Source organism: Mobula hypostoma, chromosome 2, assembly GCF_963921235.1.
Source record: "Mobula hypostoma chromosome 2, sMobHyp1.1, whole genome shotgun sequence".
Classification (NCBI taxonomy): Eukaryota; Metazoa; Chordata; class Chondrichthyes; order Myliobatiformes; family Myliobatidae; genus Mobula; species Mobula hypostoma.
In genome coordinates, this window is record NC_086098.1 from 74,771,500 (window position 1) to 74,796,923 (window position 25,424).

General features: G+C 42.0%; 2 protein-coding genes across 3 annotated transcripts in view; one reads left to right on the top strand and one right to left on the bottom strand.

Moving 5' to 3' along the window:
- The window catches only part of mcph1 (microcephalin 1), a 292,116-nt gene that overhangs the window by 150,531 nt on the left and 116,161 nt on the right, over positions 1-25,424 (bottom strand). The gene's annotated exons all lie outside the window — the stretch shown is intronic.
- Positions 1-25,424, top strand: part of angpt2a (angiopoietin 2a) — a 101,015-nt gene that overhangs the window by 49,061 nt on the left and 26,530 nt on the right. The window contains exons 4-7 of the mRNA XM_063038940.1: positions 2,979-3,211; positions 5,452-5,579; positions 16,765-16,866; positions 20,865-21,031. Coding sequence (XP_062895010.1) covers positions 2,979-3,211; positions 5,452-5,579; positions 16,765-16,866; positions 20,865-21,031 — 630 coding nt within the window. The remainder of the gene's footprint in view (positions 1-2,978; positions 3,212-5,451; positions 5,580-16,764; positions 16,867-20,864; positions 21,032-25,424) is intronic.

Here is a 25,424-nt window from a genome sequence, read left to right on the forward strand (position 1 = left end):
GAGGGCTAAAGAAAAAGGGATAAGGTTGCCTTAGCAGACAAAGTGAAGGAGAATCCTAAGGGATTCTACGGATACGTCAAGAGCAAAAGGATTGCAAAGGACAGAATTGGTCCTCTGGAAGATCAGAATGGAAATCCATGTGTGGGGCCAAAAGAGATGGGGGAAGATCTTAAATGCATTTTTTGCATCTCTATTTACTCAGGTGACAGACATGGACTCAATGTAAGGCAGAGCAGCATCAACTTCATGGACTCTATAACGATTACACAGTGTTTGCTGTTTTGAGGCACATTAGAGTGGATAAATCTATAGGGTCTGACAAGGCGTTCCCTTGGACTCTGCAAAAGGCAAGTGAAGAAACCGCTGAGGCCTTAGCAGAGATATTTAAATCACCCTTAGTGACAGGTGGGGCGCTGGAGTATTGGTGGATAGCCAATGTTGTTACTGCTTTTCAAGAAGGGCTCTCAAAATAAACCAGGTAATTATAGGCCGGTGAGCCTGACATCAGTAGTGGGAAAGTTATTGGAACGTATTCTAAGGGACTGGATAGACATGGACTGATTAAGGACAGTGAGCATGGCTTCGTGCATGGTAGGTGATGTCTAACCAATCTTATGGAGTTTTTCGAGGAAGTTACCAGGAAAGTTGATGAAGGCAGGGCAGTGGATGCTGTCTGCATGGATAGTTGTCTACATGGCAAGGCATTTGACAAGGTCCACATGGGAGGTTGGTCAAGAAGTTTCAGTTACTTTGCATTCAAGATGAGGTAGTAAATTGGATTAGACATCCACTTTGTGGGAGAAGCAAGAGAATGGTAGTAGAGGGTTGTCTCTCTGATTGGAGGCCTTTGGCTAGTGAAATGCTGCAGGGATCAGTGTTGGGTCCTTGTTGTTTGTCATCTATATCAAAGATAATGTGGTAAAACCTCCCAAGCGGGAGGAGAAGATGGTGGCGTGCCTGCATGTGTGCAGCCCACCGGTGAAAAATGATATCGTATCTGTTAAATAGGGGCCGTGGACAATTCTAATTTGATGGAGAATGGACATGAAAGCTCAGAGGAACATCTGGAGAAATTTCTGAAATGCCCGTTCGCTGCTGTTGTTACTGTGTGGTCAGGAATCTTTCGGAGGTTAGGCCTCAAAATCCCTGGACTTGCCTGTTTTTGGCGACCGAGAAAGAGGTCGAATTGATGGCGCTCAGTACTCGGTGTCGGAGAGCTGATCGGAGCTCGAAGTTTTCGGATGACTCAGAGTCGGACTGTGGTCAGCATGGCAGGGAGAGTTTTTCTTTCTTCTCCCGTCTGCGTGAGATGTGGGACATTTGAGAAACTTTGAACTTTACTGTGCTCATGGACTTCTTCATCAAATTATGATATTGTTGCACTGTTGTAACTATATGTTATAATTATGTGGTTTTGTCAGTTTTTTCAGTCTTGGTCTGTCCTGTGTTTTGTGATATCACACCGGACGAAATAATGTATCATTTCTTAATGCATGCATTACTAAATGACAATAAAAGAGGACTACGTGTCTTCATAATCTATAAACTGGTTCAGCAAATTTGAAGATGCCACCAAGAATGGGGTGTAGTGGACAGCGAGGAACGCTATCATGGCTTGCAGAGGTCAGCTGGAAAAATGGGTCGAAAAATGTAGATGAAATTTAATGCAGACAATTGGAAGGTATTGCAATTTGGTAGGACCAATCAGGGTAGGTCTTACTGTAAATGGCAGGGCACTGAGGAGTACTGTAGAACAAAAGGATCTGTGAATACAGGTCTAAAATTCATTGAAAATGGCATCACAGGTAGATAGGGTTGTAAAGAAAGCTTTTGCACATTGGCCTTCATAAATCAAAATATTGAGTACAGGAAGAGGTGGCATGTTATGCTGAAGTTTTATAAACTGTTGGTGAGGCCAAATTTGGAGCACTGTGTGCAGTTTTGGTCACCTATCTACAGGAAAGATGTAAGTAAGTTTGAACGAGTATAGAGAAAATTTACAAGGACATTGCTGGGTCTGGAGGACCTGAGTTATAGGGAAATATTGAATAGGTTAGGATTTTATTCCTTGGAACATAGAAGATTGAGAGGAGATTTGATTGACGTATACAAAATTATGAGGGGTATTGATAAGTGCAAGCAGGCTTTTTCTGAGTTTTCATGGGACTACAACTAGAGATCATGGGTTAAGGGTGAAAGGTGAAAAGTTTAAGGGGAAAATGAGGGGAAAGTTCTTCACTCTGAGGGTTGTGAGAATGCGTAACAAGCTGCCAGTGCAAGTGGTGCATGCAAGCTCAATTTTAATGTTTAAGAGAAGTTTGGGTAGGTACATGGATGGAAGGGGTAGGGAAGGCTATGGTCCCAGTGTAAGTCGATGGCAGTAGGCATTTTAAATGGCTCAGCACAGTCTGATGAGCTGAAGGGACTGTTTCTGTGCTGTACTTTTTTATGACTCCATGACTTTCAGATGGAGACATTTATGGAAAGAGTTTACAACTGAGGACCAGAGAGTTCAGTTCATCACCTGTGAGGAAGCAACACACACAATTTTCATGTAGAATCTTATGGATAAAATGAACACAGATTGAAATAAATGTTTTAAAAGTTCAAAATCCAAAATAACTTTGTTATCAAAGTACAATTATGTCACCATATACTACCTTGAGATTCATTTTCAAGCAGGTATTTACAGGAAAACAATGAAATGCAGTAGAACTTCTGAAAGTCTCTACATAAACGAAGACTGACAAACAACCAATGTGCAAAAGACATACAAATAATTAAAAGATAATACTGAATACTGAAAACAGTTAACTGCACAAATAGCCCTAATTTATCAGAGGGATTAAATGCAATCAAAGTACAGATGCACACATCCCCCGACTACAAGCTTTAAAACCTCTCTATTCACTTCTATCATTAAACCTTTACTATACAGTCACAAAGAAGCTAAAGCACCTTTGTTTAATTTTTATCAGTTTACTGGAACAAAAAATCTTGGAAATAGAAGACAAACATGCAGCAGAACTCGAATCATTAAAGGAAGATAAAGAACAGCTGCAGGATTTAGTGACAAGACAGAACGCCACCATAGAGCAACTGGAAAAGCGACTGAATATTGCAACAACAAATAACACAATCCTTCAGAAACAACAGCTTGACTTGATGGAGACAGTTACCAAACTGTTCAGTATGGTTTCCCCATCTAGTTGTGAGTATTGGTGGTTTCAAGCCATTTTCACCACAAAGCAGTAACATAGCCTTTTGACTTTCTAACTAAACTTTATAAAGATGGCTTTCAGATTAAAGGGTGGATAACAGAGAAAAATATTGGCAGTGTAAGATAATTAATTCATAGCATTAATAATGATGGCTTAAGGGCATGCAGCTGTTGATTACTGCACAAAGACAAACGTCGTTAGTTGGAAAGCAGATATTTGTGTACTGTTCAACAAGAATTTCGCAATCAAAAATATTCCACAACCATAAATGTTTTGCAATGAAAGTAACAATAAATGCATTTTTTTGATTACTATACAGCAACGTAATCTGAATTCTGTTAGTTTAGACCCAGAAATTCACCACATTAAAGCTTACAACAGGAATTCTGCAGATGCTGGAAATTCAAGCAACACACATGAAAGTTGCTGGTGAACGCAGCAGGCTAGGCAGCATCTCTAGGAAGAGGTGCAGTCGACGTTTCAGGCCGAGATCCTTCGTCAGGACTAACTGAAGGAAGAGTGAGTAAAGGATTTGAAAGTTGGAGGGGGAGGGGGAGATCCAAAATGATAGGAGAAGACAGGAGGGGGAGGGATAGAGCCAAGAGCTGGACAGGTGATAGTATCCCCTTTTGCCTATCACCTGTCCAGCTCTTGGCTCTATCCCTCCCCCTCCTGTCTTCTCTTATCATTTTGGATCCCCCCTCCCCCTCCAACTTTCAAATCCCTTACTCACTCTTCCTTCAGTTAGTCCTGACGAAGGGTCTCGGCCTGAATCGTCGACTGCACCTCTTCCTACAGATGCTGCCTGGCCTGCTGCGTTCACCAGCAACTTTGATGTGTGTTACATTAAAGCTTTCATTTGGTTATTAGTCATAAAACACTACAGTACAGAAACAGCCCCTTTGGCCCTTCTAGTCTATGCCAAACTATTAATCTGCCTAGTCCCATCGACCTCTATCTGAACAATAGCCCTCCATACCCCTCCCACCTATGTACCTATTCAAATTTTCTTTAATGTTGAAAGCGAACCCAAATTCACCACTTGTACTGGCAGCTTGTTTCATACTCTCACCACCCTCTGAGTTAAGTTTCCCCTCATTTTCCCCTTAAACACTTCATCTTTCACCCTTAGCCCATGACCTCTAGTTCTAATCTCACCTAACCTCAGCAGAAAAAGCCTGCATGCGTTTACTCTATCTGTACCCCATATTTGCTTACAGTCTAGGAAATAAAATCCTAACATATTCCACTTTTCCCTGTAGCTTAAGTCCTTTAAGTCCTGGCAACATCCTTGCAAATTTTCTCTGCACGCTTATTCTTAATAGAACTTACATATTGTCCTTAATCATATTTAAGCCCACAATTTATCTATTCACACAAGATCCACTGTTTTACAGTATTTTAATTCACATTTATTAACAGTATTCGGTAAAAATCAGGGCTCATCAAAGCTGAAGTGCTGAAGATAGACAACACAGGTTTAAGCTTGGAAAAAAAACTCATATAACTCACAAATAACACAAAGCAATATTACCACAAATAAATTCATAAATAATAAGGTGCATTTATGACGCAAGTCAAAAAGTAAACAATGGACGCTTCTAGCATTTCATACATGATTTGAACAGGGTAACTAAATGTAACTACTTCCATTTGTATTTCTGCCTGTAGGAATTCCCTAATGAAAAGCTCAACTTTTGAAGGAGATTTTGAATTGCAAGCTGTTTTGAAGCAATAAACTGTTGCTTACATAAATCTTAAAGCAAGGCATTTCCTGTATCACTTACCGAACAGGAGAGAAAATATGAGAGGCATTGCTTGAAATTCCTTTAGCTATAATGGAAATATTACAACACCAGTAGGACTCATGAATTGCATCTTGGTTTGCTATTCATGTGTCATATATTTCTGTCATACCTCTAATCATTGCCATAAACCTCCCAATGAGTCTCCAAAAGCAATAACCAAAATTTGAACACATTTATTTTCTTGACCAGCGTATCAGAATATATTTATTCAATCACTGCAGGGTTTGAGCTCTCTAGGAATTTTACTTAATATTCAGGTTCCTTGGATGGACAACGAACAAAGCAGCAGCCATAACTCTCAAATCTCAATGATTATCCGGAGTTACAATTGGTTCAGCTTGTTTTAACAGCTCATTGGGAATATGTTGCTCTGCCATTTAAGATGTTACCAGTTTAAAACTGCAGTGTATTTTGTATTTCAGCCAAACCTTCGATTTTACCTCCAGGGCGACAAATCCATTTTAAAGATTGTGCCGACGCATACAAACTTGGATTTAGAACGACCAACATCTACACAATTTATGTACCCAACACCACTCAACCAATAAAGGTAAGGGTTAAAAAAGTTCAACATTATCAAAGTTGATTTTATTATCAAAGTACAGTGTATATATAGGTCATCAAATACTACCCCGAGATTCATTTTCCTGCAGGCATTCACAGTTGAAAAAAGAAATGCCACTATGAATACCTCCTACACAATTACAGCACTGGTCTTTATAGCTCATAACATCACTTGTGTTATGAACTATGCCCTTACTATGCTTTTACAGTTAGAGCTCATGTTGTTTCGGTATGCCTTTGCTGATTCAAAGTTCAAACTGTTCAACATCAAAGTATATGTCACCATATACTGCCTTGAGATTCATTTTCTTGCAGGTATTTTAGGAGTATAAGGAAATATAACAGAATTTATGAAAAACTTTATAGACTGACAAACAGCCAATGTGCAAAAGAAGACAAATGGTGCAAATAAAAAAAAGTGTGTTGTAAAGTCCTTGAAAGTAAGTCTGTAAGTTGCTGAATCAGCTCAGATCTCTTCACTCTGCATTGATTGAAACCTGGGAATATAATTAACATCTGATAAATGGCAACCAGAGCTACAAATGAGTGGTCTGTTTTATTAGTATCATTTTTCCAACATACAAAAAGGGTAGTTATATGCACTAGATACATGTAAAAGTGGTACAAACTTATATGACTAATAGTATCAAAATCCAGTAGAATAAATCAGAAATTAATCACAACTAGAACTGATGCCAAAATAAAACGTTTCGGAATTAAGGGCCCACTACAAAGGGAGGAAACATTCGCCTAGCAATCAAATTAAACCTAGGGTCTGCATGAAGCAGTGTAAATGACATTCAAACAACAGGAATTCTGCAGATGCTGGAAATTCAAGCAACACACATAAAAGTTGCTGGTGAACGCAGCAGGCCAGGCAGCATCTGTAGGAAGAGGTGCAGTCGACGTTTCAGGCCGAGACCCTTCGTCAGGACTAACTGAAGGAAGAGTGAGTAAGGGATTTGAAAGCTGGAGGGGGAGGGGGAGATGCAAAATGATAGGAGAAGACAGGAGGGGGAGGGATGGAGCCGAGAGCTGGACAGGTGATAGGCAGAAGGGGATACGAGAGGATCATGGGACAGGAGGTCCGGGAAGAAAGACTGTGGGGGGGGGGTGACCCAGAGGATGGGCAAGAGGTATATTCAGAGGGACAGAGGGAGAAAAAGGAGAGTGAGAGAAAGAATGTGTGCATAAAAATGAGTAACAGATGGGGTACGAGGGGGAGGTGGGGCCTAGCGGAAGTTAGAGAAGTCAATGTTCATGCCATCAGGTTGGAGGCTACCCATACGGAATATAAGGTGTTGTTCCTCCAACCTGAGTGTGGCTTCATCTTTACAGTAGAGGAGGCCGTGGATAGACATGTCAGAATGGGAATGGGATGTGGAATTAAAATGTGTGGCCACTGGGAGATCCTGCTTTCTCTGGCGGACAGAGCGTAGATGTTCAGCAAAGCGGTCTCCCAGTCTGCGTCGGGTCTCACCAATATATAAAAGGCCACATCGGGAGCACCGGACGCAGTATATCACCCCAGTCGACTCACAGGTGAAGTGATGCCTCACCTGGAAGGACTGTTTGGGGCCCTGAATGGTGGTAAGGGAGGAAGTGTAAGGGCATGTGTAGCACTTGTTCCGCTTACACGGATAAGTGCCAGGAGGGAGATCAGTGGGGAGGGATGGGGGGGACGAATGGACAAGGGAGTTGTGTAGGGAGCGATCCCTGCGGAATGCAGAGAGAGGGGGGGAGGGAAAGATATGCTTAGTGGTGGGATCCCGTTGGAGGTGGCGGAAGTTACGGAGAATAATATGTTGGACCCGGAGGCTGGTGGGGTGGTAGGTGAGGACCAGGGGAACCCTATTCCTAGTGGGGTGGTGGGAGGATGGAGTGAGAGCAGATGTACGTGAAATGGGGGAGATGCTTTTAAGAGCAGAGTTGATAGTGGAGGAAGGGAAGCCCCTTTCTTTAAAAAATGAAGACATCTCCCTCTTTATTAACTTTGCCTCCAACTTTCACCCTGCCCTCAGGTTTATCTGGTCCATTTCCGACACCTCCCTCCCCTTTCTAGATCTTTCTGTCTCTGTCTCTGGAGACAGCTTATCCACTGATGTCTACTATAAGCCTACTGACTCTCACAGCTATCTGGACTATTCCTCTTCTCACCCTGTCTCTTGCAAAAACGCCATCCCCTTCTCGCAATTCCTCCGTCTCCGCCGCATCTGCTCTCAGGATGAGGCTTTTCATTCTAGGATGAGGGAGATGTCTTCATTTTTTAAAGAAAGGGGCTTCCCTTCCTCCACTATCAACTCTGCTCTTAAACGCATCTCCCCCATTTCACGTACATCTGCTCTCACTCCATCCTCCCACCACCCCACTAGGAATAGGGTTCCCCTGGTCCTCACCTACCACCCCACCAGCCTCCGGGTCCAACATATTATTCTCCGTAACTTCCGCCACCTCCAACGGGATCCCACCACTAAGCATATCTTTCCCTCCCCCCCTCTCTCTGCATTCCGCAGGGATCGCTCCCTACACAACTCCCTTGTCCATTCGTCCCCCCCATCCCTCCCCACTGATCTCCCTCCTGGCACTTATCCGTGTAAGCGGAACAAGTGCTACACATGCCCTTACACTTCCTCCCTTACCACCATTCAGGGCCCCAAACAGTCCTTCCAGGTGAGGCATCACTTCACCTGTGAGTCGACTGGGGTGATATACTGCGTCCGGTGCTCCCGATGTGGCCTTTTATATATTGGTGAGACCCGACGCAGACTGGGAGACCGCTTTGCTGAACATCTACGCTCTGTCCGCCAGAGAAAGCAGGATCTCCCAGTGGCCACACATTTTAATTCCACATCCCATTCCCATTCTGACATGTCTATCCACGGCCTCCTCTACTGTAAAGATGAAGCCACACTCAGGTTGGAGGAACAACACCTTATATTCCGTATGGGTAGCCTCCAACCTGATGGCATGAACATTGACTTCTCTAACTTCCGCTAGGCCCCACCTCCCCCTCGTACCCCATCTGTTACTCTTTTTTATGCACACATTCTTTCTCTCACTCTCCTTTTTCTCCCTCTGTCCCTCTGAATATACCTCTTGCCCATCCTCTGGGTCACCCCCCCCCGTCTTTCTTCCCGGACCTCCTGTCCCATGATCCTCTCGTATCCCCTTCTGCCTATCACCTGTCCAGCTCTCGGCTCCATCCCTCCCCCTCCTGTCTTCTCCTATCATTTTGCATCTCCCCCTCCCCCTCCAGCTTTCAAATCCCTTACTCACTCTTCCTTCAGTTAGTCCTGACGAAGGGTCTCGGCCTGAAACGTCGACTGCACCTCTTCCTACAGATGCTGCCTGGCCTGCTGCGTTCACCAGCAACTTTTATGTGTGTTGCTTAAATGACATTCAACCTTTAGTTGGAAAAACCGAAGTGACAGCACAATTTTTCATTGATTGCACATTAACAAATGCATGAGTTAACCACAGACCGATTCTTGGTCTCAGTGGCAACAGAGAAACCCCAATGAGACAGGGCAATGTGTTTTGTTAGCTTGAAGAAAGCAAAACAAAACACAATGGGCCACAAGTGGTCACGGAACGCAGAATTCAATATTAAGTGACCCATGTGGTACAAAATCTGGCACATCATGAGTTGTGGAATTTGAAGACGACCTCTCAAATTTACATAAACTTTTGCCAGCTGAACAGTGGGAGGCAGGAATAATTGTGTTGCCCTGAATCGGCACTTATGCACAGTCACCAGTTTAGTCACGAGTGCCAGTCTCCTTTGATACTTGTAAATTGTACCACACAAAACTGTAACCTGCAACATCACTGAAGCTGAGTTTCAGGACATGTCGTGCATGGTAAAATCTACTAAATAGTGAAAGGGCAGGATAGTGTAGACGTGGAGAGGTTACATCTGTTAGTTGGGGTGTTTAGGATCTGAGGGCACAGCCTCAGAATATAGGGACATCTCTTTAGAACAGAGATGAGTATCCATTTCTTCAGCCAAAGGATAGTGAAGCAGAGGACTGCAGAGGCCAAATTATTGGGTGTATTTAAGGCAGAGATTGATAGGTTCTCGACTAGTACAGAGGTTAGGGATTACAGAGAGAAGGCAGAAGAAAGTGGTTGAGAAAAAAAGCCATGATCTGGATATCAGTGATCAGCAGGGATGGCAGATGTAGTTTAATGTGGATAAATGTGAGGTTATCCACTTTGGTGGCAAGAACAGGAAGGCAGAATACTATTTGAATGGTGTCAAGTTAGGAAAGGGGGAAGTACAACAAGATCTTGGTGTCCTTGTTCATCAGTCACTGAAACTAAGCATGCAGGTACAGCAGACAGTGAAGAAAGCTAATGACATGTTGGCCTTCATAACAACGGGAGTTGAGTATAGGAGCAAAGAGGTCCTTCTGCAGTTGTACAGGGCCCTGGTGAGACCACACCTGGAGTATTGATGTACAGTTTTGGTCTCCAAATTTGAGGAAGGACATTCTTGTTATTGAGGGAGTCCAGCGTAGGTTCACGAGGTAAATTCCCGGGATAGCGGGACTGTCATATGTTGAAAGATTGTAATGACTGGGCTTGTATACATTGGAATTTAGAAGGATGAGAGGGGATCTGATTGAAACATATAAGATTATTAAGGGATTGGACACACTAGAGGCAGGAAATACGTTCCCGATGTTAGGGGAGTCCAGAACCAGAGGCCACAATTTGAGAATAAGGGGTAGGCTATTTAGAACGGAGTTGAGGAAAAACTTTTTCACCCAGAGAGTTGTGGATCTGTGGAATGCTCTGCCTCAGAAAGCAGTGGAGGCCAATTCTCTGGATGGTTTCAAGAAAGAGTTAGATAGAGCTCTTAATGATAGCGGAGTCAAGGGATATGGGGAGAAGGCAGGAACGGGGTATTGATTGTGGATGATCAGCCATGATCACAGTGAATGGTGGTGCTGGCTCGAAGGGCCGACTGACCTACTCCTGCACCTATTGTCTATTGAGATGGAGGTTTGAGCTCAATTATAACATAAAAAAAGAGATTGGCCAGATCTGGGTCAGATGTTAAAACTCAGAAAACACTGAAACCCAACTCTCCCTGCATGAATGTTGGCTACACATGGTGCAGAGGAAAAGAACTGAAGGAAGGTGAGTTCTCTTGGCAGAAATTACATCCTGGTAAGTTGAAGTGATTCTACATGAAGATCACCTCTCCCTCTGCCCATGTGATATAAAATCTTTCTGTAGAAGGATCAGCTCAGAGATGACGTTCCAGCAACATTACCAGTGTTGACAGCATAATGGAAGAGAGCAGCTCCAGATCCTGCAATTATTATCTCCCAGGTGCTTAACTGGAGTGTGTGAATCAACATTTCACTGAACTTCATCATGGAGATAATCAGAATCAGGTTTATTATCACCAGCATGTGACGTGAAAATTGTTAACTTAGCAGCAGCAGTTCAATGCAATACATAATCTAGCAGAGAGAGAAAAAAGTAATAATAATAATAAATAAGTAAATCAATTACAGTATATGTATATTGAACAGATTAAAAATTGTGCAAAAAACAGAAAATATTATATATTAAAAAAAGAGAGGTAGTGTCCAAGGGTTCAATGTCCATTTAGGAATCAGATGGCAGAAGGGAAGAAGCTGTTCCTGAATTGCTGAGTGTGTGTCTTCAGGCTTCTGTACCTCCTACCTGACGATAACAATGAGATACAGGCATGCCCTGGGTGCTGGGGGCGGGGGGGTCCTTAATGCTGAATGCTGCCTTTCTGAGAGACCGCTCTTTGAAGATAGCCTACAAATTACCCAGGACAGTACCCAAGATGGAGTTGACTAAATTTACGACCCTCTGTACCTTCATTTGGTTCTGTGCAGTAGCCCCCCTCATATCAGACAGTGATGCAGCCTGTCAGAACGCTCTCAATGGTACATCTATAGAATTTTTTGAGTGTATTTGTTAACATACCAAATCTCTTCAAACTCCTAATGAACTATGGTCGCTGTCTTGCCTTCTTTATAACTGCATTGATATGTTGGGACCAGGTTAGATCCTCAGAGATCTTGACACCCAGGAACTTCATTCTGCTAACACAAGCGTGACACAGGCGCTTCACTCACTTCTCCATCGTCATTTCACTGATAAACAGTATCTACAGTGAAAAATCTTGTTTGTGTCAACAACCCACGTAGTCTGAGAACATGCAGGGGACAGTCCACAAATGTCATGATTCCACTGCCAACATAGCATGCCCACACTTACTAAACCTAATCTGTATGGCTTTAGGATGTGGATGGAAACTGGAGCACCCAGAGGAAACCTGCATGGTTGTTGAAAGAATGTACATATTCCTTACAGACACTGACAGGAATTGAACCTCATTCGCGAGTGCTGTAAAATGTTATGCTATCTGCTTTGCCACCGTGCCTCCATTTGTGGCCATTATCTTGTAGTCCTTCATATGGAGAAGGTTTCAACCAAAAATATTTTAACTATAAATCAAAATATTATACTCTGTCATAACAGTCAAATTTAAATAATTCCTGGAGGGGACCTAGCTCTATTAAGTTAGCTAGTTCTATTCAGAGCATGTTCTTAAGCATAAAAGCATGCACTTTTTTCCCCTGCCAAAAAACATGTTGACATGATGCAAACGATCAGAAAGACATTTCAAAGCATTTGGATTTGAGTTGTCATTAAGGAGTAAAATAATCCATTTGGATGACAATCTATAGTTGAACTGAACAAATGTTTGCCAAATAATTTAACCTACACGTGCTTAATCCTTTTGATTTCACGGAAACACGTTTGAAAAAAAGTTCAACTTTTATACTGTCATTTAGTATTCATACAATTACACAGCCGCTGATTCCACCTTGATTAATCCATTCAGGGATCACTGTCTCAAAAGAGGCTGATACGTCTGACTGAGCTCATGACCAACTGAGGACAAAGATGTCTCTAATACATTATTTAGAATCTTTTTCCCTCAAATATTGAGTACTTTATACAGAGAAGAATTTTCTGACATTTAACCCAAGTTGCTTTGTAACACTCAAGCCTCCGCTTGTATTCAAAACTTTATTTTCAGAGTTTAAAGTTTGAAGTAAATTTATTATCAAAGTATTTATTTGTCACCATATACTGGGATTCACTTTCTTAGAAGCATTCATGACAAATCAACAACTCAATAAAAATCTACAAAGACTGACAAACAACCAATGTGCAAAAGATGACAAACTGTACACATAAAAAATAAAACAAATGAATAGAAAATAAATAATGTGGGGGAAATTATTGCTCTTCTGAGCACAATGCACCCACCACTGGTTTTTAAAAAATAGCATTAAAAAACTGATCTTGAATTGTAGTTTAGTAAAGCATGTTTCACAATATACAGTGGAAGTGTAAACTCCAGCTGGTTCTCAGCTGTCTTTCTGCACAGGACCATGGTGGGAAATTTCCATTTTTAGCAACTTCAAAAGGCCGCAGGTTTTCACAGGAACTGTGCAGGAAACATGGCAGCCAGTCTGTGCACAGCAAGCATTCATAAAGGCAATGCTGTTAAGACCAGATAACCTAATACTGAGAGAAATAAATGTTCACAACAATGAGAACAACTCTTCTCTGCTTTCTTTTGAAAGTACTAACCATGGAGTCAGATGGCAGGCAGGGCCTTGTTTAATATCCAGGTCAATAAATTCCTCCTCCACTGAAGATCAAAGGTTCAAAGTAAACTTATTATCACCATCCATACAGTATATGTCACCATTTACAACCTTGAGATTCATTCTCTTGCAAGCAGTCACAATAAGTACAAAGAAGCACAGTAGAATCAATGAAAAACTGCACCGAACAAATGGACAAAAAACCAATGTGCAACAGATAGCAAACTGCAAATACAAAAAGAAAAATTAATAATAATAAAGAAGCAATACATATTGAGAACATGAGATGAAGAGTCCTTTAAAGTGAATCCATAGGTTGTGGGCAAACACGAGGAAATCTGCAGATGCTGGAATTTCAAGCAACACACATAAAAGTTGCTGGTGAACGCAGCAGGCCAGGCAGCATCTCTAGGAAGAGTACAGTTGACGTTTCGGGCCGAGACCCTTCGTCAGGACTAACTGAAGGAAGAGTGAGTAAGAGATTTGAAAGTGGGGGGGGAGGGGGAGATCAGAAATGATAGGAGAAGACAGGAGGGGGAGAGATGGAGCCAAGAGCTGGACAGTTGATTGGCAAAAGGGATATGAGAGGATCATGAGACAGGAGGCCCAGGGAGAAAGAAAAGGGGGGGGGAAAACCAGAGGATGGGCAAGGGGTATAGTGAGTGGGACAGAGGGAGAAAAAGAATGTGTGTATATAAATAAATAACGGATGGGGTACGAGGGGGAGGTGGGGCATTAGCAGAAGTTTGAGAAGTCAATGTTCATGCCATCAGGTTGGAGGCTACCCATAGGTATCCATAGGTTGTGGGAACAGTTCTGCATTGGGGAAAGAGAGCTTTGTTTGTCACATAAAGCTATTTTTTATGTACATCGGAACGTACATTTGCTTCCAGTGCCAACATCGCATGCCTACAACTCACTAATCCGAATGCGTGCATCTTTGCAATGTGGGAGGACCTGGGGAAATCCTAACATGGTTATGGGGAGAATGTACAAACTCTTTAACAACAGCGGCGGGAACTGAACCCCAATCAGTGATTGCTGTAAAACCCCTCTGCTTGAAGGGCTGCGGCAGAGTGAATGGCAACATAGAATTTTGAGTTTAAGTGCTTGTTTTTATTATGAATTTAATCCAGATGTGCAGCTTGACGGGAGGAAGTGGGGCAGGTGCAAAGAGGGGAGCAGAATGATGAATTACTTTGCTAGGGAAGATAAACTGACAGCTTTCAGTGCCAGTAACCGATGCTTTTCTATAATAAGGAAAGGCAAAGAGATTGCATATTGTGACAATAAGGCATACAATATCTCAAAAGGTATTGGAAGTGGAAGATATGACCCCACAGGAACAGGCCCTTTGGCCCACAATATTGTGCCAAACCAATTAAATTAGAAATCAAATGGCCAATTAATCTAATCCCTTCTGCCTACACATTGTCCATAACCTTCCATTTACCTCATATTTATGTGCCTATCAAAATGTCTCTTAGGAGTCTCTCAGGAGTCTCTCGTGTCTCTGCCTTTACCACCACCCTTGACAGCACATTCCAGGCACCCACAACTCTGTTTAAAAAAAAAACCTTGCCGCTCACATCTCCATTGAAATTACCCCCTTTCACCTTAAATACTTGGTCTCTGGCACTAGACATTTCAATCACTGGAAAAAGACATTGTCTGTCTACTCCATCTATGCCTCTCATAATCTTATAAACCTCTATCACATCACCCCTCAGCCTCCACTGCTCCAGAGTAAACAGAGTGAGGACAAATGGGAGTGGGATCTTTCTTATGGACTCCACAATACCCATTTCTAAAGGTAGAGGTTTTTTTTGCATTTACACAGTTTGTCTTCTTTTGCACATAGGTTGTTTGTCAGTCTTTGTGTGTAGTTTTTCATTTATTCTATTGTACTGCTTTGTTCTAATGTAAATGCCTGCAAGAAAATGAATCTCAGGGTAGTACGTGGTGACACACTGTATACGTACGTAGAATATAAAATAACTTGAGAATCAGCATCAGGTTTATTATCGTCGGCATTTGTTGTGAAACATACAAAAAATGCTGGAGAAACTGAGCAGGTCAGGCAGCATCTATGAAAATAAATAAACAGTCAAAATTTCGGGCTGAGACCCTTCATCAGGACTGGAAAGGAAAGGGTAAGATGCCAGAATGAAAAGGTAAGGGGAGGGGAGGGGAGGGGAAGGAGGACAAGCTGGAAGCTAGATTAGTGGGAAAGGTAAAGGGCTGGGAAAGGAGGAATCTGATAGGACTGTGGACCATGGGAGAAAGGGAAGAAGGAAGGGCAAGTTTTTGGATTGTAGGAGGAGAAGTGGTAAGAGACCAGAGAGCAGGGTATAGAATAGGGAGGGGACGGGAATAGAAAAAAAAGGGTGAAAAAGGTATTGGAAGGAGAACTCGATGTTGATGCCATCAGGTTGGAGGCTTCCTAGACATTTCTCCACCCTGACAGTGGCCTTGTTGTGACATAAGAGGAAGCCTCTAATCTGATGACATGAACATCGATATCTCCTTCCAGTATTTTTTTTCTTCTTCTGTTCCAATTTCCCTGTTCTATTCCCCACTCTTCTCCTCACTTACCTATCACTTCTCCCTGGAGTTCCTCCTCTCCTATTAGATTCCTTCTTCTCCAGCCCCCTTACCTTTCCCACTGATTAGGCTTCACCTATCACCATCTAGCTTGTCCTCCTTCCCCTCCCCACACCTTTTGATTCTGATGTCTCTTCCTCCTTCTTTTCCAGTCCTGATGAAGGGTCTAAGCCAGAAATACCAACCATTTATTCATTTTCATAGATGCTGCTTGACCTGCTGAGTTCCTTTAGTGTTTTGTGTGTGTTACATCTACAGAATCTCTTGTGTATATGTTGAGAAATTTGTTGCTTTGCAGCAACATTAACACAATATATAAAAAGCTATAAATAAATAAGAAATACATGAAAAATAAATTAAATAAGTTATGCAAAAATAAGAGCTAAAAATAGCAAGGTAGTGTTTCATTGTTCATTCAGAAGTCTGACGGTAGAGGGGAAGAAGCTGTTCCTAAAACATTGAGCATGCGTCCTTTGAAATTACAAGTTTTGAAATCCATACTGCTTGCATGAAAGAGTTCGTATTTCGATTTGTGCTGAGAGTTACACTTAATTTAAATTTGTACATCGTTATAATTCTAAATTTAGCTTACAGTTAATGTACTTTGGTGAACTTTTCTTGGCCTTTAGAGCTTCCAAATTTAGACAAAGTGTAAACAAAATAAAACAAAAGATTATTGTTGCTGAGAAGTGCTGGAAGCAGTCAAGTTAGTGAATTAAAACCATTGGATAAGGAATGTGCTACAGTACATTAAAGCACACTTGCATGTCATTTTCCAATTGCATTAAGAATGCCGCCTTCCCAAATGGAAACATCATTAGATGATAGAATGCAAACATTTCAGAAGTCAAGAACTCAGCAGTCGACTGCGATGTATTTGTCTTCATACAACAGGCATTTTGTGAAATGAAAATCCATGGAGGAGGATGGACTGTGATACAACGACGCCAAGATGGCAAGACAGACTTCCAGCGCACATGGAGAGAATATAAAATGGTAAGGGCTGTTTGCTGCAGTACTCCCTCGTCCCATTTGGTCCAAATAATGAAAAGCACAAAACCTGTAAACATCATCGAGAATGGTTAAAATAATGAGGGTCCTCAGTTTTGCTGTTGCTGTTGAGTAAGAGTTGCCTTTGGTCTTTACACACGGAATGGAAGAGGACCACAATGCATTCAATGTTATTTCTAAGGTTATGTCACCTCTGTTAATCTACATCAATTTCCTGTTCATAATAACACAAGTCAACTGCAGCCTGTTACGGATTTAGAAAATAGAATATAGAACAATACAGCAAGTACAGGCACTGTGACCCACATTGCTGTGCTGACCTTTTAACGTACTCTAAGGTCATGTATCCCTCCATTTTTCTATCGTCCATATGCCCATCTAAGAGTTTTTTAAATGTCCCAAATGTATCTGCCTCTAACTCCACTTCTGTTATGGTGTTCTATGTACTCAACAGTCTGTGTTAAAAAAAAAACTACCTTTGACATCCCTCCCTGCCACCATGCTCTCCTGCGATCATCTTAAACTTATGCCCCTCCTATTAGCCATTTTTGGCCTGGTAGAAGGACCTTGACCATCGATCATGGTGCTCGTATGTCTTACCATCTAAGTAGACACTCCAAACACACACTCTGCCACAGATGAACACAGAGCACTACAGCACAGTAAGGTTCTTCAGCTCATGATGTTGTGCAGACCTTTTAAATTACTCCAAGATCAATCTAACCCTTCCCTCCGACATAACCTTCCATTTTTTTCTATCATTTATGTGTCTACCTAAGAGTTTCTTGAAGGTCTCTAATGTATCTGCACCTACCACCACCCCTGGCAGGGCATTTCATGCACCCACCATTCCACTCACTGTCAAAATTTTTAAAATTTCATATGAATTATCTAGCAAGGTCCACCATCACCTCATAAACCCCTCACCTGTCAAAGTTGAATTGCTTTAATAATGTTAAACACCCAAATAAGATACTTGACTTCTAGTCAGCACCAGTGAGCCTGTCTCCATGCTGACAGACACGTGAGGAAAGGCTGTACAGGGGGGGCAACAGGAAAAGGATGACAAACACCAAAGGGTGAGGTTGGAAGGAATTGGGGATTACAGGAAGAGCTTGTTTAATTGGAATTCTTGGGAAATTGGGGCTCACAGGTGAGAGAGAAACAGTGATGGGCAAGTAGGCTGTAAATTAGTTGCAATTAATGCTTTTGTCATAATCTCTACGAGCAAAAAAGCTTATTGGATATAAGCCATTTTAATTCAAATTATAACCATACAACCATATAACAATTACAGCATGAAAACAGGCCATCTCAGCCCTTCTAGTCCATGCCGAACTCTTACTCTTGCAAATCCATGTCAAATGTCTCCTGCTGCAGAGTCTCAATGGGTCTATTTGAGTAGATTGAATATTTGTAATATTAACAGATATAAGAATGGTTAAGGTATTTTTATGGTTGTTGTGTTAACTCTTTTAATTTTTATTTGTTTATTGAGATACAGCACAAAACATGCCCTTCTGGCCCTTTGAGCTGTGTCACCCAGCAACCCCTGATTTTAACTCTAGCCTAATTTACAATGACCATAGAAACACAGAAAACCTACAGCACAATACAGGCCCTTCGGCCCACAAAGTTGTGCCAAACATGTCCCTACCTTAGAAATTACGAGGCTTACCTGTAGCCCTCTATTTTTCTAAGCTCCATGTACCTATCCAAAAGTCTCTTAAAAGACCCTATCGTATCCGCCTCCACCACCATTGTCGGCAGCCCATTCCACACACTCACCACTCTCTGAGTAAAAAACTTACCCCTGACATCTCCTCTGTACCTACTCCCCAGCACCTTAAACCTGTGTTCTCTTGTGGCAACCATTTCAGCCCTGGGAAAAAGCCTCTGACTATCCACACGATCAATGCTCTCAACATCTTATATACCTCTATCAGGTCACCTCTCATCCTCTGTCGCTCCAAGGAGAAAAGGCCGAGTTCACGCAACCTATTCTCATAAAGCATGATCCCCAATCCAGGCAACATCCTTGTAAATCTCCTCTGCACCCTTTCTATGGTTTCCACATCCTTCCAGGACTGAGGCGACCAGAACTGAGCACAGGTCTCCAAGTGGGGTCTGACCAGGGTCCTAGGTGGCTGCAACATTACCTCTCGGCTCTTAAATTCAATTCCACTATTGATGAAGGTAATTAACCTATCAACCGGTACGTCTTTGGATTGCGGAAGGAAACCTTGCCATTCATTCACATCACAGGTGGTTGTGCCATGCATGAACCCTGTATCCCTTGATTCCCTTCACCTTCAAAACTTGCTCACGGATTGAGCTCTGGGTCTGAGAACTCCCTGTCTATCTAAATGGGTGAAGGAATTTCTTCTCACTTCAGCCTGAAATACTGACACGTTATTTTCTGACTGTGAATGCATCTTCATAACACAGCAGCCAGGAGAAAACATCATCTCTACATGGGATGAAGGGTGATGAAGTTCTGATAGAGGATCTTGGTCCAAAATTTCGACTGTTTATTCCTCACCATGGATGCTGCTTGACTTGCTCCACCTCCAGTACTTAGAGTGTTTTCCCGCAATTGCAGAATTTGTTATGTTTATCCTTTCCAGCCCATACAACTGAATGTTTCAATCAGTTTCCTCTCTCCTCCAAGGACAAGTCACCACCCCGGAATAAATCTCATAGAGCAACACAACATGGATACAAACATGCTGTGGCCGAACCAGTCCTTGCCTGTGCCTGAACCAGTCTCATCTGGTCTACTGAGATAGACACAATTTTTTGCAGTCAGCACATATCCCTCCAGGCCCTTCCCCTCCATGAACCTATTCAAGTTCTTCCCAAATATGATCAATCTTTATTGTTGTAATGGAGCATCGAGAGGGTTTAAGCTAGTGGGTCGCATGATAGTGTAGTGATTAGTACAATCGCTTTACAGCACCAGCGATCACCAATAAGGATTTGACTCTTGTCTCTGTCTTTAAAGAGTTTGTACATTCTCTTATGACCATGTGGGTTTCCCCTGGGTGCTCCACTTTCCCCCCACATTCCAAAGACATAAGGGTTAGTGGACTAATTAGTCACATGGATGTAATTGGACATAGTTGGAGAGTTCTGGGGGGGGGGGCCTTACTTCTAATCTCTCCTTGCACTGACTGCCTCTCTCCTGCTATTTCATGCCCTCCCACTCCACACACATACATTCCCCTCATCTCCTCAGCAGCCAGTGTGGCCACATCAGAGAACCCTTTGACGGTTCTGACACACATCCCAAGCGGGAGTATATAACCATGGTGAAAGCATGTCACAGCCGCTGTATATTAATGATTGATTGTGCAAACCAACACTTAACTTCACCTGAGTGGGCGGGGCGGGGTGAATTGCAGCACCTCTTCAGCAGAGCAGCCCACACCTGGGCAACAATAAAGTTCAAAGTAAATTTATTATCTAAGCACATATATGCCACCATATTCTACACTGAGATTCATTTTCTTGAGGGCATTCACAGTAAATACAAATAAACACAACACTATCATTGAAAGACCTCACACAAGACTGACAAATAACCAATGTGCAAAAGACAACAAACTGCAAAAACAAAAAGAAGAAAATATATATAAGCAATAAATATTGAGTGAGAACGTGAGAAGTCAAACCTTGAAAGTGAGAATATGTTGTGAGAACAATTGAGTGTAGGGGTGAATGAAGTTATTCCCTCTGGTTCAACACGGAATGATTGAGGGGTAATACAGTTCCTGAACCTGGTGGTGTGGGTCCTGGGGCTCCTGTACCTCCTTCCTGACAGTAACAGTGAGAACAGAGCATGGCCTGGATGGTGGGGCTCTTGATGATGGATGCTGCTTTCCTGCAACAGAGCTCCATCTGAGTATGCTCAATGATGGGGATGGCTTTACCTCAAAAACTGAAAATTACATATCACTAAAAAAAAATGTATTGCTCCACAGGGATTTGGTGACCCTGCTGGAGAACACTGGTTGGGAAATGAATTTGTCTACCAATTGACCAATCAGAAGAACTACGTCCTTCGGATCCAGATGAGGGATTGGGAAGCTAATGAGGCCTTCTCACTGTACAACCAGTTCTACTTGGACAATGAATCACAAAAATATAGGTAAGTACTTTAGATAGTTTCTTTCGAGCAAGAACTAATCAGCACGTTTCTGTATTTTTAAAGAGCATATTCAAAAGTCAACTTTAAAATTATTAAACAATTTTTTGGAAATAATTTACACTTTACTCCAACTAAATGCAGGACAGTCCTAGAGTTGTACAACAGAGACTCTAGCTACCTATGTCCATGGCAACCTGTGGCCCATCTACATGAATCCCATTTTCCCACATTAGGACCATATCGTTTTGCGCCTTGCCTTTTTATATTTCTGTTTAAATGCATTCTTAACATACCAAATGCATCTGATTCTATCACCTCCTCAGGCAGTACATTTCAAAGATCAAAGTAAATTTATTAACAAAGGCAGGCCTTCCGTTGGTCGTAATCAACCATGGATGCTGTATCCCAGCTGTCATATACAAGTCAGGACAGTACGATATGGAGAGCAAGCTATTAAATTATCAAAGAACATAAATGCAAATTACAGATTTGATTAGGGAGCTTAAGGTAAAGGAACCCTTAGCAGGTAGTGATCAAAATACGTATGATAGAATTCACCCTCCAGTTTGAGAAGGAGAAGATAAAGGCAGATACATCAGTATTACAGTAGAGTAAAGTGAATTACGGAGGCATAAGAGAGAAGCTGGCCAAATTTGATTGGAAGTGGGTATTAGCAGGTATGACAGCAGAACAGCAATGGTTGGAGATTCTGGGGTCAATTCGGAATTCGAATAGATACATCGTAAAGATGAAGTATTCTAAAAGATGGATGAGGAAACCATGGCTAACAAGAGAAATCAAAGACAGTATAAAAGCAAAAGAAAGGGCATATAATATAGCAAGAATTAGTGGGGAGTTAGATGATTAGGAAGCTTTAAAAAAACAACAGAAGGTAACTAAGAAACTATAAGGAGAGAAAAGATGAAATAAGTGAATTAAAATATCAAAGAAGATACCAAAGGCTTATTCAGATATATATCGAGTAAAAGAGGTGACAGTAGATATTGGACCACTGGAAAATTGCGCTGGAAATGTAGCAATGGGGGACAAAGAAACAGCGGACAAACTAAATAAGTACTTTACATCAGTCTTCATTGTGTGTATGCCAGAAACCTGCTCGCCATCTCACCTCCCTCTGGGTCCTCTCCTCTTTCCTTTTAACCTATGGTCCACTCTCCTCTCCTTTCAGATTCCTCCTTTTCCAGCCATTTATCTTTCTAACCCACCTGGCTTCACCTATCACCTTCTCGCTACCCTTTCCCATTCCCCGACCTTTTTATTCTGGTTTCTTCCCCCTTCTTTTTCAGTCCTGTAGAAGGTTCTCAGCCTAAAAAATTGACTGTTTATTCATTTTCATAGATGCTGCCTGACCTGCTGAGTTCCTCCAGCATTTTTGTGTGTTGCTTATGATTTCCAGCATCTGCAGACTTTAATAAAAATTATCAAAAGAAAGTCCCATCACTTTCAAATTATAGAATTGAATTGATATCAAGGCTATGGAAGAACCCAAGATATCAAGTTTTACTGTTGTTGTAACTGGAAAAATCGCCAAACTGTTTGTTTATTGATTAATACAACCTAAATACAATGAAACAGAAGGATTTTTGAAATGTATGTGGACGTTGATCAATAAATTTGTAGATGACACAAAAATAGCTGTTGATAGAGAAGTAAGTTATTGTTGAGTACAAGAGAGCTTTATTCATTTAGGGAAATGGGCTGAGATGGTGGTGAGTGCGTGGAACAAACTGCTAGAGAGTGGCTGAGGCAGGTAAAATGGTATTATTTAAGAAGGATGAGGGGCGGGCTGACAGAGACATGGGCCAAATGCAGGAATCTGGATGGGCAGCATGGACTGGCAGAGCCAAAGGGCCTGTATCCCTGCTGTATTGCTCTATGACTATGATTCCTTTAAAATTTTTGGATTTTATGCATTTGGGACAAGCCTCAGATCTGGAGCAAATGATCAATCAGAGACTGAATAAATTCTGATCGTAAAAAAGATGTTCTGCAAACAAAATGTATAGGCAGGCAAATATCGATTGGTCTACAAAGGCTGTGCTGTATTTGCTCTGCTGTAGGGTTTACCCCAGAAATGTCGACAACTCCTCTTCCCCTGCACACCCCCCCCAACAATGCCCCCCAACCCTCCGAGTTCCTCCAGCAGATTGTGTGCTGCTCCAGATTCCAGCGCCTGCAGTCTCTTGTGTCTCTGTACTGTATCCATGACAGCAAGAGCGTTATGGCTAGTTTCCCCTCTCCTCCCTACCCACAAACACTCAGGAGAGAGACAAACTCTGAAGGAAAATAACAGGCCCAACAAGGACTTTAAAAAAAACTTGGGAAAATTCCTCCTACAGGCAATCAAACTCAGTCCAAGGAATTATTAACTATGGATAAGGATTATGTTCAGGCAGAAGAGATTTAGTTTAATTCAGCATGGACATTGTGTGCTTTTCTTCTGTGCTGTACTGTCTTACATTCTAAGTATTCATTATCCTTTAATTCAAACAATGTGAAACAATGCAATGCACAGTTCAATTTTTCTGCTTAGAGTCATAGAGCCACACAGGATTGAAACAGAGCCTTCAGCCCAACTGGTCCTCGTGGATGAAGGGTCCCATCTAAACTAGTCTCATCAACCACGTTTGGCCAGTACCATCCAAACCTTTCCTATCGATGTGCTTGTCCAACTGTCTTTTCAATGTTGTTTGTGTCTCTGTCTCAGCCACTTCCTGTGGCTGCTCACTCCATACACTGACCATCTTCTTGGTGAAAAGTTGCCCCTCTGGTGCCCATTAAATCCTTCCCCTTTCACACGAAACCCAAGAACCTCTAGTTCTTGATTCCGCCACTCTAGGAAAAATTATTGTGTGCATTCACCCTGTCTCTGCCCCTCACAATCTTATTCACCTCAATATGTTCACTTCTCAGTCTCTTACACTCCAAAGAATAAATTCCCAACTTAAATAATAGGCTAAATTTCCTCAAAGTTAGCATAACATTAGTCACATACAGTATATTCAATATTGTTATATCATATCAGAGATATACCTACATCAGGCTGTTGTTTATTGATTTAACATGATCATACCCTAAGTTCTAATCAACAAGCTCCGAAACCTAGGGCTCTGTACCTCCATCTGCAAAGGTATTCTTGACTTTCTCACTGGGAGTCCATAGTCTGTGTGGATCGGAAGTAACATCATGTCCTTGCTGACCTCAAGGATGTGTGCTTAGTTCATCGCTCTACCATCTCTACAGCAACAAGTGTGGGGCTAGGCACAGTTCAAATGCCATCCATAAATTTGATGAAGGTGCAACTATTGCTGGCAAAATTTCAGATGGTGACAATGAGGTGTAGAGGAACAACACAGATCAGCTGGTTGAGTGGTGGTGCAACAACAACCTTAAAGACCAAAGAATTGATTGTGGACTTCAGGATATGGAAGCCTAGGGAACACACACCAGTCCTCGTTGAGGAATCAGCAGTCGAAAAAGTGAGCAGCTTCAAGTTCCTGGGCGTCAACGTCTCTGAAGATCTATCCTGGGATCAACAGACTGATGTAATTAGAAAGAAGGAACAGCAGCAGCAGCAGCAATATTTCATTAAGAGTTTGGAGAGATTTGGTATGTCACCAATGACACTCGCAAATTTCTGCAGGTGTACCAGAGAGTGCATTCTAACTGGTCGCATCATCATCTGGTATGGAAGGGCCACTGCACAGGATTGGAAAGAGCTGCAAAATGTTGTAAACTCCGCTAGCTCAGTCACAAACATGAACTCCACCCCCCCCCCCACCCAAACAAGGATCCTGGGAATGAAAGGTTAATGCATGAAGAGCATTTGATGGCTCTGGGCCTGTACTCATTGGAGTTTAGAAGAATGAGAAGAGAATCTCATTGAAACCTATCAAACACTGAAAGGCTGAGATAGATTGGATGTGGAGAGGATGTATCCTATAGTGGGGGAACTTAGGACCAGGGTCCCACAGCCCCAAAATAGAGGAATGTCAATTTAGAACAAAGATGAAAACGAATTTCTTTAGCCAGAGGATAACAAGTTTGTGAAATTCATTGCTGCAGATGGATGTGGAGGCCAAGTCATTGGGTATATTTAAAGCAGAAGTTGACACATTCTTGATCAGTAAGGATGTTAAAGGTTACGGGTGGAAGGCAGGAGAATGGAATTCAGAGGGAAAATAAATCAGCAATGATGAAATAGTGGAGCAGACTTGATGGGCTGAATGGCTTAATTCTGCTCCTATATCTTTGGTCTTATTAACCAAAAAATCATGAATTATTTTTTACGCAAGTCTATGTCAGCACAGCTATTTCAATACGTTTTTACAACTGACAGAAGCAGTTTCCTACTTTTGTGTGAAAGCAGTGA